Source organism: Ursus arctos, unplaced genomic scaffold (assembly GCF_023065955.2).
Source record: "Ursus arctos isolate Adak ecotype North America unplaced genomic scaffold, UrsArc2.0 scaffold_26, whole genome shotgun sequence".
NCBI classification, from domain to species: Eukaryota; Metazoa; Chordata; class Mammalia; order Carnivora; family Ursidae; genus Ursus; species Ursus arctos.
In genome coordinates, this window is record NW_026622941.1 from 29,248,782 (window position 1) to 29,266,063 (window position 17,282).

General features: G+C 38.6%; 1 protein-coding gene across 2 annotated transcripts in view; it reads right to left on the bottom strand.

Moving 5' to 3' along the window:
- Window positions 1-6,130: 6,130 nt before the first annotated feature.
- PKP2 (plakophilin 2) overlaps window positions 6,131-17,282 on the bottom strand; it is an 88,951-nt gene continuing 77,799 nt past the window's right edge. The window contains exons 11-13 of one of the 2 annotated variants that reach the window (XM_026502120.4): window positions 10,276-10,465; window positions 7,760-7,847; window positions 6,131-7,612 (exon numbers count right to left, since the gene is read on the bottom strand). In XM_026502120.4, coding sequence (XP_026357905.2) covers window positions 7,544-7,612; window positions 7,760-7,847; window positions 10,276-10,465 — 347 coding nt within the window. In that variant the 3' untranslated portion in view covers window positions 6,131-7,543. The remainder of the gene's footprint in view (window positions 7,613-7,759; window positions 7,848-10,275; window positions 10,466-17,282) is intronic. The other variant, XM_057318823.1, reaches the window with a different exon arrangement.

Here is a 17,282-nt window from a genome sequence, read left to right on the forward strand (position 1 = left end):
ATTGTTGGGACAAGGCGAGAAAGGATGTAGTGGGGGCAATGAGCGGTCTCTGCCACACACATACTTTCATACACACAAAAACACCTACTTCGGAAAAGTATCAGGATACTCTAAAAAAAAAAATCGCTTTTTTTTTTAGAAAAGGAAATTAAGCTCTATTGTTTGACCCGATGCATTATTTACCCAAAGTAGCACAAATGCCTTTCTTGAATAGAAAAACTTATTCAATATTTCCTCCTGGGTTAGCAAGAACACATTATCTGCCACTGCAACTCTGGCAACCAAGGGAGTCCTTTCACTCTGTGCTCCTAGGTTTCTCTGACTTGGGTTCTTCAGGAGGACAGAGTTTGGTGTGGATTACAGATCAGCAGAAGAAAAGTGAGAAGGAGGAGGCATGAGGAGGGGCTGGAGGGGACAAGGAGATTCAGCAGGGAAGTCTTCTCTCTCTCTCTTCATTTCCTAACTACATTACTTGGAGTTCCCTGGTTTGAGGGTTCTTTGCTTTTCTTTTCCACTTTCCCACTTTTCTTGCCCACTACGGAATTTGCTTTCTGCTCTAAGATGGTTCCTGGGCCACTGTGAAAAGCAGGGAAATGAAACTGGAGGCAGAAGTTGAAGGCTGGGGACGCCTGGGTGGCAGCCCCATCTGCAGGAGGTCGTCAAGGCTACCTTGTATTAGTGCCCAGGCACCAAGCATAATGAAAACATCACCTCATTTTATTCCCTGAACAGTCCTACGAAGCGGTAATTGTCAACTCCATTTTACCAGTGACTCAGAAAGTTAAGGTAACTCCCCAGAGTCACACAGCCAGGGAGAGATAAAGTCAGAATTCCAGTCCATGTTGTGTCTACTGGCCAAACTGACGTCTCACTGAGGAAATCAGATTATCCAGGCACCTCAGGCTCCGCCCCAAGTTTCTTCTAAGATGATGTGGTCCATGAAGGTATAACTTGGGTTCCATAATCACTAAAGGTGAGGAGTGATAGATGTCAAGAAAAGGAGAATGAAAAAGAGGCACAGTACTTCTGAAATGATTTTATTCCATCCCTACCGTTCAGCTGAGCACCAGTTTTATCGTCTTTCATTATTCTCCTTGAAGTCATGATTATTGGTTTAACTGCAGTTCCCAGCTCTTCCATCATTCTTTGTCCACAAGCCCTCACGGACTTTGTCCTAAATGCAACAGCCATGCAGTCAAACTCGTTCTTTCCCCTGTGGCATTTGAGACAACACTTCTCTTACAGGCCAAATGAAGTCAGGTTGCTAAAATAATGTTTAATTCTTAAAAAAAAAAAGTTGAATTCTTTCTTCTTCAAATATCCTTACAGATGGCAGACGATGTTGGTTGACTACTCTGCTGCCCCTTTTGTCCTTGCTCAATAAAACCCCGACTGTGTCCAAGTATTTCCCATCCATGTGTCTCAGGGGAGGTAGGCCCAGCCTTGGGTGAAACGTGGTCGGTTTGAGAAAGGAACAGTAGTTTCATTTTCCTCACCAGGAATTGATTTAGGAATGGACAGGTGATAGAATGCCGGGCCATATGAAATGAGGGATATCTGATGGAGGCTTCTGGGAAATTTTTATTAAAAAAAGGATGCAAGAAAGGATTGCTTGCTCTTCTGGGCTTTAGACACGGCCCTGTAAAGGTGGCATATTTGGAGCTGCTGCAACCATTTTGTCAACGTGGAGAAATCAACCAGGGGACAAATGCAAAAATGCTGAGGATGGCAGAGCAAAAAGATTGAAGGAATCTAGATATTTAAAAAAAATATTTTATTTGAGAGAGTGAGTGAGAGAAAGCATAAGCGGGAGGGAGGGAGGTAGGGAGGCAGAGGGAGAAACAGGCTCCCTCCTGAGCAAGAAGCCTGATGCAGGGCTGGATCCCAGGACCCTGGGATCATGACCTGAGCCGAAGGCAGATGCTTAACTGACTGAGCCACCCAGGCGTCCCAGGAATCTAGATTCTTGATGACTTCAGTGAGCTGCTGAAATAACCAAGCCTGAGCCTCAACCTGGTCTTCCTGTTACACAAAGTAAATACATTTATTGTTTAAGCCTCTTGAGTTGAACTTCTTTGTTACTCAAATGCAAACGAAGTCTCTTAAGCGATAAACTAAAGCAGGAGAAATAGAACTATGAGATGAGGAAGAGGGTCACTTTAGGTATGAGCCACCAGAAGTGCGAATGTGCTACTTAGTATGTTCACACATAATTCTTATAAAAAGCTGTTCAGGCAATACCACAAAAATAGATCACTTCTATTTTTAAAATTAGGAACTGCAAAAATCTCTAATTAGAGCAAGAGGTAAAACAAATTCCCAAGAAAAAAATTGTCAATTTTCTAAATATTAAAATTTTCACACACTCTTATTAAAGGATCTCAATTCTGACAAATCCTTCTGGCTAAAAATGCAGGTATCTTCTTAATAATCCTCTGCCTCTCAGGCTAACCATTTCTTGTTTTATGAGAGACCTATTCCAGAAGGTCTGTATGGGTCTAGAGTTCCCCGACTGTCACCCTATGGATGATGACGTTCATTCCCCAGTTCCCAGATAACACGAAGGATACTGTAAACTGTACGAGTGTCCATCACAGAGACGTCTGTTTCACTCAGATGCACGAGCACTTTCTCATAAAGGTGCATCTCACTGGTCCTCAGCTCCAGGAGTAAATGTTCAATACATGGATGTTGAAAGATAATTAAAACAAAACTCCCAAAGGATTACTTGTTACTGGGAAGAACATCGTATTACAGTTGTGGGAAAATCTGCAAATTTGAACTTGTTTTTTATTCCTTGCCAGATGGACTGTATGTTAGTAGCTTACGGTGAAATTCAGGCCTGTGAGAGATTTACCTGCTTCTTGATGTGAGATTTATGATGAGGTTTGATCAGCTGCGTGTAGGAACGTCTGTAGCTGCCTCGACCTGCTCCTCGGGGCTAAGAACTGCCTTCCGAGCTGCCTTCCTGCCTGTAGATGACCAGACTCCGGGTGGGGATGAAACAAAACATTCAGGAAGTAATCCTTAATCTATTGAATCCTTGGTTTTCAGATTTCACTAAATCATGGCTAAACCCAGGTTTGGTTACTGAGTAATCCGGGCCTCAGATGAACCAGACTGGCCTGCGAAGCAGAGAAATCCCTCCTGTCCTCCTGCCTCTGGCCCAGATCACAACACCTACAACAGAAGAATAGCTTCAAGAGTCATCTGAGAGACAAGGGTGTATTGATTCAAACAAAAATCTCCCATTCTTGGGAGATTTCATAATGCACATTGCATGTTAGGGACTCTGAGAAGTCTTGCAATCAGTCTTTGTATAACTCAGCCCTTCTCAAACTTATTTGATTTGGGGCTATTTCTTCTCATATAGCACTTATAAATACCTCCCAAAAGACTTGTTTCCTGAGGAACAGACATTCAGAATCACTTGACTGGGCCATATTTGTTTTCCCCATTTTTACCTGGCCTTCTAAGGGATGGGTGTGTGTGTGTTGTGTGTGTGTGTGTGAAATGGGCAGCTGGAGGGAAGGGGTTGGGCTTTTAACTGAACCAACCATATTTGAAAAGAGAAACTCAAGAGAGAAAAAAAAGCAAAGAACCCTCAAACCAGGGAACTCCAAGTAATGTAGTTAGCATTTATTGGGTACAGACTGTCAGGCAATGTTTTAAGTGCTTTACAATTAAGAAAACATTTAATCCTCAAAACAACCCAATGAAGTAACTACTACTATCATTCCCACCTAACAGATAAAGAAGGCCGAGATTCAGAGTAACTAAGAAACTCACCCCAGCTATTAAATGGAGAAGTCACACTTGGAGCTCAGACTGGCTGGTTCTAGAATCAGTCTTCTTCACTCTCCAAAGAGAGATAAGCCAAAGAGATCCTCACATCTTCCCACTTGGCTTCCTATGGCCTCCCTGCACTTTCTAGCTGTATTCCTTTGGAACATGACCTCTCTTGGCTTCACGTTATTTTCATGTGTAAAATGTAAAAAAAGAAAGAAAAAGGAAAAAGTATATCCTTCATGAAGAGACTGTGAGGAGTGCTCAATATATGTCCACTATTGTTCAGTCAAAGCTAGTCTCACAAGTCTCTACCTATCGGCCCTGGCCTGTCCTCTACTCAGAATAAGACTGTCATCTTTTATACCATATATGTATTGTATAAAAAATATATATCTTTTTTTTTTTTAAAGATTTTATGTATTTATTTGACAGAGCACAGGCAGGGGGAGCAGCAGGCAGAGGGAGGCGGAGAGGCAGACTCCCTGCTGGGCAGAGAGCCCGATGCGGGCTCGATCCCCAGGACCCTGGGATCATGACCTGAGCCGCAGGCAGACGCTTAACCAACTGAGCCTCCCAGGTGCCCCAAGTCCTTCAGGATTTAAAGACAGGTAACACGGCACCTTTCTTCCAGGCTAACTATTACTGGATTCTTTACGTGTGTCTCCCAGACCCTGGCTTCAGAATGCTTTCCCTTCCACTCATACTTTAAATAGCTCTTTTACCAACGTATAGCATTTTGATATCTTTTTCCTGATTATATCATAAAAAGAGAGTTTTCCTTTCTCTTACGGTCCTTAAAAGGTTAAAGTTTATTTCCTAAGAGATGAAATTGTCAGTACCACTATAAACTAAAACATTAAATCTAAAGCAGGATTTTATTTTGAAAAGTTTGTTTCCTTTTTTATTTATTTTCTCTTCCACAACAAATACTTTAGTGCAACAGTTACTGACTCTTAAAATGGGTGAATTACAGGATCGTGCTGAGCGTTAGCTGAACGACTGACTGCATATTTTTCTCCTCTGTTACTTTAATAAGAACTGCATCTTTTCTGATGCAAGACGATACTTTAAGGAGGATTTGACCAGATGTCCTCTAAATTCCCACCTAATCCTTAGATCCTGTGATTTGAGGCTTCTGCAATTTTGTTGAAAGTACAAACATACTGAAGTCGTCCTCATTCCAAAGCATAATAAGTTCATGACACATTTTATTTAGAGGAAATTTCATTTATAACTCTAATACAAATAAATTATATGTATATAAAGATATATTTAAATATATTTATTTTCTATTTCCTTTTTTTATTCTAAGAAATTGCTTCTTCAGAGGGTGATTAAATTCATTTTAAAATGGTTTATCTACTCATGCTGCTTATTTTCCCATTTGACATGTTAATCCCCTATCTTGCCAGATAACCCTTTGGTTATTTCCATCAGGTATAAACAAATGTTTCCAGTGACAGAAAGCCAGGGCAGCGACCTCCCATATGCCAGAACACCATTAAGAATCCTTAACAAGGCAGGAGCCCTTTGGAACTCTTAGCACAAATACACAAAAAGGCCCCGTTCAGCCTGTCAATTCCCCTGATGACATGGGAAGGTTGGGACACATATTTAAAAAAAAAAGAGCTTTTTGTGTGGACCTGTGATCAAAACTGATATTCAACCACACAAGGACCTCCCTCAAAGGTATCCACAGATAGTAAAGTAGTGAGGTTTTTGATAAGCAGAGTGAACAAAGCAGGACATGGGGATCAAACACAGCCCATCTTGTCAGGGTCACAGACCCACTCAATTTACTAAAATCTACCACATTTGTATGTCTCTCCATTGTTACATGTTTTAGTCATTAGCTAATTCCAGTTTTCTTACAGGAAGTGTTTCTTGGTAAAGAATTTAGGGCTTTAAGTAGGGAAGAAATAGAAATAATTACAAAATATTAAAACTTTAGCAATGGAAGTTTATAAGGTCAAATCTTCAAATGTCATGTCAGTCATACCACATATACCATGATACACAAATAAATCAGATATATACAGATACCAACGCAGACAACATTATTTTGGCCTCCTTTCGTGTTTTATATCGAAAGCTCTACTAATACCTTAAAAAACACAGAAACTTCTTGAACATCCATCAGTTACCTAGAGGAATAAAAATGTTCCAAATGTTATTCATCAAAACTCTATAAAAAGAGATGATTTCTCTCTTCAGTATTTAAAAATTGGTATCTAACTAATTTCATTTTGAACTAGGTTAGTAATGAAAGTCTTCTCCATCAAGCTCTTAAAATTCAAAGAATTTTATCTTCTAAATATAATAAAGACTTAAATACACATTCAGATTGAATATGGGAATTTATTTTTCTATTATACTTCTCTGGCCAAAAGGAGCTGAAGGATTTTTTCCTTCTTACTTTTTTATAGCAAACATTGTCAGGTGTTTTTTTTTTTTTTTTTTTTTTTTAAAGCAAAATATAACAATTGTAGTTGAGAAGACTAATTTTATGTAAATGGTATTAATCACAGCTCAGTTAAAAGAACACTTGATACAGATTCGCTTCAACAGATGATGTCAACCTTTCAACACTAGTATTTCTCGTATCATTTCTGGGTGGCCTTGACATATTTTTCCTCAACATGATGTCTTCATATTTTTGCTCTAGAATTCCCTTGACTTAAAATATTGGCTTGAGGAAGATCCCAGGAGATTGAGAGGCTTTCTGCTATTTTTTAAACGTTGGGCAAAGTTGGGTTGATTGATAACGTAATTCATTAAAATGAGCTGTGTTTTCAAGTGCCCTGGGTTCACCCAGCAGTTTGAGAGGTTTTGGTTCCTTTTGTAGCTGAAGAGTATAGAGTCCATTTTTCTACCAGCCCACTGAAGTTGCTGAAAAAGTCCAGGCAATAGATCATACTGAATCCTACTATTTAGGAGAGATCTGCATTTCATAGTGTTGTCATAGGGTAGGTATTTCCTTGAGCGAGACTCATATTTACACAGTGTCAGAGGGGACACTGAATTTCATAACCACAGTTGCCTTTCTCTGTGAAAAGATTTTTAAATTTGCTATGATCACTTTATTTCAATTTCGTTTTCTTAGAGTCATGCAAGCTCTGTGATCTAAATTTCTTAAGTTCATTTCAAATCAGAGAAAAAAATTCAAGAGGATAAAAACAAGCACAAAGTAAACAAACGTATAATTTTGCCATTAAATTTTCTCCTGGATAACTCTGCAAATTTTTCTTGTCGCTTCCATTCTGTTTCAACACTGCAGAACAATACACTCGTGCCTCAATGGCGAAGCAATGTGCATATGAGTGACAAAACGTGGAAATCAGAAAAGGAATATACACGTAAATCAAACTTTTAAAATGCTAGTAATACCACTGCCTCCTTCCTTACTCGTTGTTAACGTTCATTCCACATGGATTCACATTTTGGTTCCGGAAGGTCCTGCACCATAAGCCCAGATCACAAGGACCACAATCTGTGGAGGGTAAAAGCGAGCCTGTGGCCAGTATCTACTGGTAGCAAACTTTCAGAAGTTTTCTGGAAGACTAATAAAATTATATTCTGCTTATTTGTTTTTTTGGATTCTGGGGACCTTGGAAATAGAAAAGGCTAAGAAACAGGGCATGCTTTTTTGAGATTTCTTGGGCTGGAAAGTAGAAAAATAGGTGTTTTCCTTTGGGGCTTTTTTGTGGCTGAGAATGGTGAGGCTGAGATTTCTGAGAGCACTTTTTCGTTTTCCTCAGTCTTTAAGGGAGTGGTAGGCTTTGGCAGTCCGGCTGTTGACAAAATCTGTCTTCTTAAACTGAGCCTTTGGAATAAGCAAACAGAAACGTGAAAGGTAACAACATTTTCACACAAGAAAATGGAGTTTTTAGTGATGTCTCGCCAGGGGCAGACACACGGGCTATTACGATCTGGCTGTTAACTGCAGCCTACACCTTTTTAGTGTTCTTACCTTCTTGTAGGCATTATGGAGCTCCGTGTGTGTCCACAGAGAATAGAGGAGAACAGAAGCAGCTTTACTTGCTTTGTTGGAGGCATAACTGAAAAGAGGAAAAAGGCATTCCAAGATCAGTGAGAATGTGTGGGGCTTCTGGATGCTGTCTTTGGACGTTCCGTAAATCTTCTTTAACTGCTGTTTCTTGGTGGCCGTCCATTAAGTGAAGCCACTCACCATGACAAGAGATTTAGATGGTGAGCTTTGGAGGCCAGGGGCCACATTGAGTTTTATTTTTTTAATTATTAAAAAAATCTTTTAAAACACTAGCACAGGCCAACAAATAGTTTACAGAGCATATTCCTTTTTCTTTTTTTAATGATTTTATTTATTTGAGAGACAGCGAGCAAGAGTGAGAAAGCACAAGCAGGGGGAGTGGCGGAGGGAGAAGCAGGCTCCCCCTGAGCAGGGAGCCTGATGTGGGGCTCGATCCCAGGACCCTGGGATCATGACCTGAGCTGAAGGCAGATGCTTAACAAACTGAGCCGCCCAGGTGTCCCGACAGAGCATATTCCTCATATTTATAAGGACCATATCCTTAGATTTCATAAGTTCTTGATTTATAGAATACAATTTGTATATTTATATACACCATTTACATTTATTTTGTATTACATTAATAAATAAAATTAAATATATTTATATTAAATATTATATATTATTATATAATATTACATATACACTATAGAATAGAAATATATTTGTACATTTATAATACATATATGTAGAATATGAATTCGGGAAAGCATGGCTGAAAAATATATCTACCTCCTAGAATTAGTGACTCAAAGAAAAAAATGCATTTATAGCCATTTATACGCAACTAATCTCCAGCCTAGCCCCTAAATAACAGGTCAGCTATACGACACTCTGGCAAGGAAGGAACAGCAGCCACAACTGGTAGAAGCCCCTTGTTGATAGTTTCTTTTTTGTTTTTTTTAAAGATTTTACTTATTTATTTGACAGAGAGAGAGAGCACAAGCAGGGGGATTGGCAGGCAGAGGGAGAGGGAGAAGCAGGCTCCCCACTGACCAGGGAGCCCAATTCGGGGGCTCGATCCCAGGACTGTAGGATTATGACCTGAGCCAAAGGCGGACACTTAACCGACTGGGCCACCTAGGCACCCTGATTTTTTTTTTTTTCTTTTTTTCCTTCCCTCTCTTTTTTTTTTTTTTTTTGAGACAGGGCAAATGGACACTGAGGGCAAGAAAGAAGTAACAGAGTAGCACATTCCCATCTGTTGCTAAGGTATCAGAAGTTTCCAAAAGTGAGGGCATATATTCTCACACAGTTCCTATGCCTGAATACTCAAATAATTAAAACCATATGGTCCCATGGAGATTTGCTTATAAGCACGGATGACTACTTGAAATAATCATTTCTGTTTTACAGCAATCATTCAATCCTTCCAAAAAGATTGAGCAACTGCTCTCTGCCAGACTCTGGGGACAGGTGAATATTCTGATGAGGGGAACTGACATTCTAACCAGTGCTCCTTTTAATCCTGACTCTGCATATGGTATTCCTTCCCCCTGAGGTCTGCCAGAGTGGGGCTGCAGAGCACAAGGACCTGCCTGCACAGCGCTTGGGAAGGAGACGTGTGTTCACTCCAGGACACCACAAAGCCCCATGCTTGCCTGGGGGGCGAGGCGCACATTTGTCTACCGAGGGTAGAGTCTGTTTGCTTTACAACTCGTTGGAACTGGGGTATAACATTTCGTCTCTTTCTTAGTTATTTACAAATTAACTTGTATTTAACAAGTCAAACAATTCAGAATTGTATAAAGAGAAGAAGATGCCCCCTTTGGGTTCCACGCCTCTAAATTAGCTAATAGTAATAATTTCGTTACACAAGGTTTTCATTCTCTTTATCAATTTTTTTTTTTTAAATGGGGAAAATTGAAAGACACAGAAACAGGGATGTGGGATGACTTCTATACATTAGACCTTCTATTCTCAAAAGGGAATAAGAGATGGAAGAGATTTGATAGAGAAAACCGAGAAAGCAAGAGTTTCTGATTATGTGGCCTCCTACTTCTTGTGTTATTGCTGTTTCTTCTAAGCCACCTGGGGTGACACTGGCTCCATATCAAATTGAGGAAAGGGGCAGTCCCTGTCCATAGGACTCCCACTTTGCCTATGTTTTGCTTGTCTTAAATCATAGCTGTGGCTCTGGGAAACAAATTAATTCATTAGGTCAATAAAAGACTGGAATGTACTACCCAGGGAAACTACGGAGTTCGACTATCTGGATATTTTAGAAGAGAATGGGCAACTATTTGGGAGAATTCAGTTTTTCACTTGCTTGGTTATCAAGGATCTTGAACCCGATGATGGGGCCCAACTTTACAATCTCGTTTTTTGGCCATAATGCCCACGGTACTTGATGTGTGGACATTCAAAACTAGATTTACATATGAGAGTGGTGGTGAGGAATGGGGAGAGAGCCAACAGGCAGATACTATAGGACTTACGCATCGCCTGAGCTGATGGTCATGATTTTCTGCAGGCCTCCAGTGTTTAGAAGATCCCGTGCATTCTGGTAACTATTTTGGGTTATATTGTTCAGAGTGTAGCAGGCAGAGGCTGTAGTCTCAATGAGAAGGTCAGTACTTGGGACTGTGTCAGGAATTATGGAAACCAAATCAGGTAGGGTTTCTTTGGCTACAAAGTGAAAAAAAACAACACTTGATTAGAAGGATTGTTCCTTAATCTCAAGATCCGAATACATTTTGGGTAAAGAACATTTTAAAAAGAAACACAACTGGTTAATGAGCATCTGGAAAGATGTAATCTCTAATACTCAAATTTAAGAAAGATTCTTAAAAAGATTTTTTTTAAAGATTTATTTGAGAGAGAGAGAGACCACATGTACGTACGTGTGACTGTGAGTGGGGGAAGGGGCAGAGGGGGAGGGAGAATCTCCAGCAGACTCTCCGCTCAGCTTGGAGTCCAATGTGGGGCTCGATCCCATGACCCTGAGAGAATGACCTGAGCTGAAATCAAGAGTTGGATGCTCAACCAACTTAGCTACCCAGGCACCCCCAGAAAGATGATATTCTGTGCTCAGCACATTGGAAATCTTTTGACAGAAATGACAACAACAATTTGACAGAAGTGTCAAGAATTAAACATTTTTTCACATTCTTTGATTCAGTAATTCCACTTCTGGAAATTCATCTTAAAGACATTACTTTAAAGACAGAAAAAGCTTTATGCAGAAGTTTTTATTATAGTATTATATATAAGTGAAAAATTATAAAAAGCCTAAATAACTCAATAATAGGAATATGATTATCTCTAACATGTCTGCAAAGATTATGTATCCCAAAAATATTTATGAAACATGTATAACAAGAAAATATTTATGTTAGTATTCTGTGTGAAAAATCAGTACAGTTATTTATAAAGAATATATAACATTTGGAAAGAAAATATTCCAAAGAAACCTGACAAGAAATACATTAAAATATTAATAGGACTTGTTTTTCTACAATACTATATTGATGGTGACCTAAAATTTTAAAAAATTATCTGTACTGCTTAGATTCTTCAATGCAAAAATAATATTATTATTTAAAAAAGAAAAAAAACCCCACTATTTTAAATTTATGTTTTCACTCTATATGTAAGTTCTTGGTTGTAGGGTTTTAATTTGGCTTTTTTTGTGGTAACAAAAGAGGTATTAATATTTGATGATTTGATTATAACTTGTCAAATATATTGGTATAGATTTTAGGTAATATGAATTTATACTTGATTTTTTGCAAGAATTCTTTTCATGTATGTTTTCTTCATTTTCTCTTACTACTTCGGACTCTTCTCAAATGATGGAGAGCATGCTCCCATGGCTCCTCACAACTCTTTATTACGGTGCTGTGTTGATCATGGTTGTATGACAAATACTTCTGCTTAATTTTGTTGTTTCTTCATCTGAGTTGATGTGTCCCGATGACCTGCACTCCTCTCTCTAGGGCACTGCATTGTAACTAGACATGTGTCTGTCTGAATTCCAAAGGGGGCTACGGGTCCCTGAAGACAATGATCACATTCACTTCCGGATTTCCAGCATCAATCGCCATGTCTAAAATGGAGAGGGATGCAATGAAAGGAACTGAGTGACTGTCGTCCTTTGATAATAAGTGGACCTGATTGACAGGAAAGATACACCTTCTGCTCAGACACCTGAACTCTGGTTTTCACTGTCCCTGAAGTATCACGGCACAGTGTTCAGAGATCAGAGCTCAGCCTCTGAAGTCACACTTCTTCAGTTTCAGTCCTGTCTCTGCCACTCAGTGGCTGTGTGGTCTGGGCAAGCTACTTAACCTCTCAGTGCTGCATTTTTCCCAATCTGTAAAATGGGGGAATAATAGTGTCTACTTCACAGGGTTGGTAATATACATACATACATAACTGCATACAAGTAATTAGGAAAGAAAATATGCAAGAGAAACCTGAGAAGAAAGAGCATTAGGTATTATATGCATATGTACATACACACATAACTGGGCCTGGATAAATATATTTATTTTGGGACAATTAAAATGGGATCTTTAATAGTGAAATATAAAATTAAAGGCCTTATCATGATATTGGAGGGTTACAGCTCAATGTCATATTGTTGAGGGAGATTTTACTTAATCCTTAAACTCAATGCCTTAGAAAGCCAAGACATTAGTTGGATGTCTGAAAACATCTGTAACTATAAGTAAATGGGAACTGAGAATCTCAAGATGTGTCCAAATATTTCCTTATAAATATATTATTTTATCTGATCCTTGTAAAAACACCGTGAGGTAGTGATTATTAATCTCATTCTGTTCAGACAGCTAAATCACTAGCCGAGGTGGTGTGTGTGACGAAGTGGCATTGTAGGACGTAGATCCGTGTCATCTGCATGAGATCTATTATTCTGTCACCATACCCAGTGTGCCTATCTTTAAATCTGTAAGAAAATATAAGTTTTTTAGAAAGATTTTATTTATTTATCTGATAGAGAGAGAGTGTGCGCGCACAAGCTGGGGGTGGAGGGGCAGAAGGAGAGGGAGCAGCAGACTCCCCGCTGAGCAGGAAGCCCGACCCAGGCCTCAATCCCAGGACCCCGGGAGCCTGACCTAAGCTGAAGGCAGACACTGAACCAACTGAGCCACCCAGTTGCCCCAAGAAGATATAAGTTTTAAGTTTATTTCTGTAAATCTAAGTAATATGTGAGGATTTCATTCCAGGTCAGCACATGGAAAGTTTTAGTCTAGAAGTCTCTCATGAGAAACAGGATTCATGTATTTCAAACTGATTTTCATTTATTCCTGGCTATGAATACTCTGAATCAAGATGGGTCCTGTCACTCAAATTATATATTTGACATAAAGCTGACTTGGAATTTAAAAAATGCGTTTATCTTGCGCAAGTCTCTTCTCTATACTGTCCTTGAAATGAGAGGACCTTTATCAGTGCATCATCTTATGAAAGCATGGGCTACACAGAAAACCCACAATCATATGGTCAATTACTCTTCGACAAAGGAGGCAAGAATATGCAATGGGAAAGTACCAGTCTCTTCAACAAATGGTGTGAGGACAACCGGACAGCAGCATGCAAAAGAATGAAACTGGACCACTTTCATACACAAAAATAAAATCGATTAAGGACCTCAGTGTGAGACCTGAAGCCATAAAATTCCTAGAAGAGAGCACAGGCAGTAATTTCTCCGACATCAACTGTAGCAACATTTTTCTACATCGCTCTCCTGAGGCAAGGGAAACACAGCAAAAGTAAACTATTGGGACCACATCAAGTGAAAAAGCTTCTGTTCAGCAAAAAACAACCAGCAAAACTAAGACACAACCTACTGAATGGAAGGAGATAGTTGCAAATGACATATCTGATAAAGGGTTATTATCCAAAATGCATCAAGAACTTATACAACCCAACACCCAAAAAACAAATAATCCAATTTAAAAAATGGGCAGAAGATATGAACAGATGTTTCTCCAAAGAAGACAGATGGCCAACAGACACATGAAAAATGCTCATTATCACTTATCATCAAGAAAATGCAAATCAAAACCACAATGAGATATCATCTCACACCTGTCAGTTTGGCTAAAATAAAAAAAAGAAAAAAAACCTCAAGAAACAACAAGTTATTGACAAGAATATGGAGAAAAAGGAACCCTCTTACACTGTTGGTGGGAACGCAAATTGGTGCAGCCACTGTGGAAGACATTCCTCAAAAAATTCCTCAAAAAATTAAAAATAGGACTACCCTACCATCCAGTAATTGCATACTGGGTATTTACCCAAAGAATACAAAAACACTAACTCAAAGGGATACATGCACCCCTATGTTTATAGCAGCATTATTTACAATAGCCAAATTATGGAAGCAGCCCAAGTGCCCATGGATAGATGAGTAGATAAAGAAAATGTGGTGTGCGTGTGCACGCATGTGTATATTATATGGAATATTATTCAGCCATAAAAAAGAATGAAATCTTGTCATTTGCAACAACATGGTTGGAGCTAGAGAGTATAACACTAAGTGAAATAAGTCACTCAAGGAAAGACGAATACCATATGATTTCACTCATATGTAGATTTTTTTAAAAAAAGATTTTATTTATTTGAGAGAGAGAACAAGCAGGGGGAGCAGCAGAGGGAGAGGAAGAAGCAGTCTTCCTGCTGAACAGGGAGCCCGATATGGGGCTTAATCCCAGAACCCCAGGATTATGACCTAAGAAGACACTTAACTGAGCCTCCCAGATGCCCTCATATGTAGAATTTAAGAAACAAAACAAAACCAACAAAGGGGAGAAAAAGGCAATCTGAAAAACAGACTCTTAACTGTAGAGAACAAACTAATGGTTCCCAGAGGGGAGGTTGGTGGGGGAATGTATGATATAGGTGAAGGGGATTAAGAGGACACTGATCTTGATGAGCACTGAGTAATGTACAGAATTGCTGAATCACTACATTGTACACCTGAAATGAATATAACACTGTACGTTAACTATACTAGAATTAAAATTTTTTAAATTGCAAAGAACCCAATAAAGATGATCTCATTAGAATTTTACAGATAAAAGCCTCACTACAATAACAGGCTACAGAACATAAATCAAACAAAACTAGACTTTTGGAGCAAAGTACTTCATTAGTGAGAGGATTTGGATCAGGTTGGTCATAATAAACTCTGCTGTGACTGTCCATAATGGTCCTTTGGCCCTATTCATTAATAAAGGAGGCAGCCAGACCTATTGAACATAACACTGGTTCTCCCTAGAATGCTCAGTGAGCATTACCTACAAGTTACATGCCACTTTAATTAAGAGGACTACTAAAATGACAAACTAGAATATAGACATTGGAACAGAAACTTGCCTCTCTCTCTCCCTCTCTCCCTTCCTTCCCTTTCTTCTTTCCTTTCTTTCTTTCCATTTTATGGTTTTACAAACTAGTGACAAAAATATTATACATGTTAACATGCATGTCACACGCATGTTACAAAAGAGATGGAAGAGACTAATATTGCGGTGGGTGCAACCAAGATATTCCTCTAGGTTTGGCCAAAAGTTAGAAATCAGAAACAAACTTGGGTACACATTACCAGTCTCTAAAACATGCCTAAAATGTAATGAAAAATTTATCCAAAGTTCAATGATTCTGTATCATTCAGTTTGCTTTTGTTAAAATTAACTCTAATAATTTATTAGCTACTAGATGTTGTATGATCCAAATTTAATTATCATTTATTTATCTTTCTGTTCATCTAAACTTTAATCTGTCTACAGGCACAGAGAGATGTCTGGAATAATGTTCACCTAAGATTAACAATGATTGTTTTCTGAGTGGTGAGAGGAAGTATTTTTCCTTTATTTGTGGTGCTTTTCTGAATTGCTTGAATTTTTGAAAATGAACATATATCTTAAAAAAAATTAAAGTTATTGTTCTTTAATACAACCATCTGAAACAACAATTTCCCATTTATCTAGCTTCTGGTTAAAAGTGACAAGTACAGGAATGAGAAGTCACATTGTTAAGCCATTAAATTTTTTTTTTTAAAGATTTTATTTATTTATTTGACAGAGAGGGAACACAAGCAGGGGGAGTGGGAGAGAAAGAAGCAGGCTCCCAGTGGAGGAGCCTGATGTGGGGCTCGATTTAAGTCATTAAATATTAAGAGAAAAAAAGTGTAAATATTATAATTACTCAGGTGAGCCAACAAAATTTAAGATGCAATGTGTCAAAGCCAGAACTCACTCAAAGTAGGCAAACAAAGAAAATAAATAAACATTAAGTATAGTGAAATGCAAAAAAACCCTTTCTCTGCTAAGGCCATCTCCTGCTCAACTGAAGAATTAAATAAAGTGTTTATTTATTAAAAAAAAAAAAAAGTAAAGTGTGGGGCTACATTTGTATCCTCCCCACAGTTAGAGGATGGTAGGACATGGGAGCAACAGCACTTCTACCCTGAAGGCACGAGCATAATTCGGGGAGTGCAGTTACCCTCCATCAGCACCGTTTTAAAGATGGAGTCAACATTTCCTTTGGGAAAAGAAAAAAAAAAAAAGTCAAAGGATGATATACCTGATTAAAGTGCAGCACGGAAGTCCACAAAGGACAATGAGGAGAACACTTTCATAATTTTCAGAGTGCCTAGGGCAAGGTTTCTTTTAGATTCATGAAAAATTTCCAGGCTCTCTCCGGATTTATAATGGGCAGGAAACCATTGTATGAAACCGCCTGTCCAATATTGTGCTGCCGGCTGGCTTTGGAAATGATGTTATTAAAACATAAGCACAGACCTCAGTCTCTCTGGTGCTGCGTGTCTGTGTGTATTCCAAATTAATCCAATGCACTAAAACCAAACAAGAACCTGTTTATAATTTTGGTGGAATTTTGTGGAAAACCGAATTTGAGTTGTCAGGAATGACTAATTTATGGAGCGTTAGGAGGCATGACTGATTTTGGCGTTATCTTCCTATTATCTCATTTTATACTTTTTGACTTGATTCGCAACATTTCTCAGACATTTCTGTGTATAAGGCAAATGAACAAAACATTATATTTGATAGTTTAACAAGTTATCTTTGTCAATAATATAGACTCAAAAAAAGGAGCAAATACTTCATTGTACTCATTTTAAAATTGTCTATGCCAATTTTTTTTAATTTTTAGAATTTTTATTTAAATTAAATTTATTTAACATATAGTGTATTCTTAGTTCCAGGGGTAGAATTTAGTGATTTATTGCGTATAACACCCAGTACTCATCCCATCAAGTGCTCTCCTTAATGCCCATCACCCAGTTACCCCATCCCCCCCACCTCCCCTCCAGCAACCCTCAGTTTGTTTTCTATAGTTAAGAGTCTCTCATGGTTTGCTTCCCTCTGTTTTTTTATCTTATTTTTCCTTTCCTTCCCCTATGTTCATGTGTTCTGTTTCTTAAATTCCACATGAGTGAGATCATATGATAATTGTC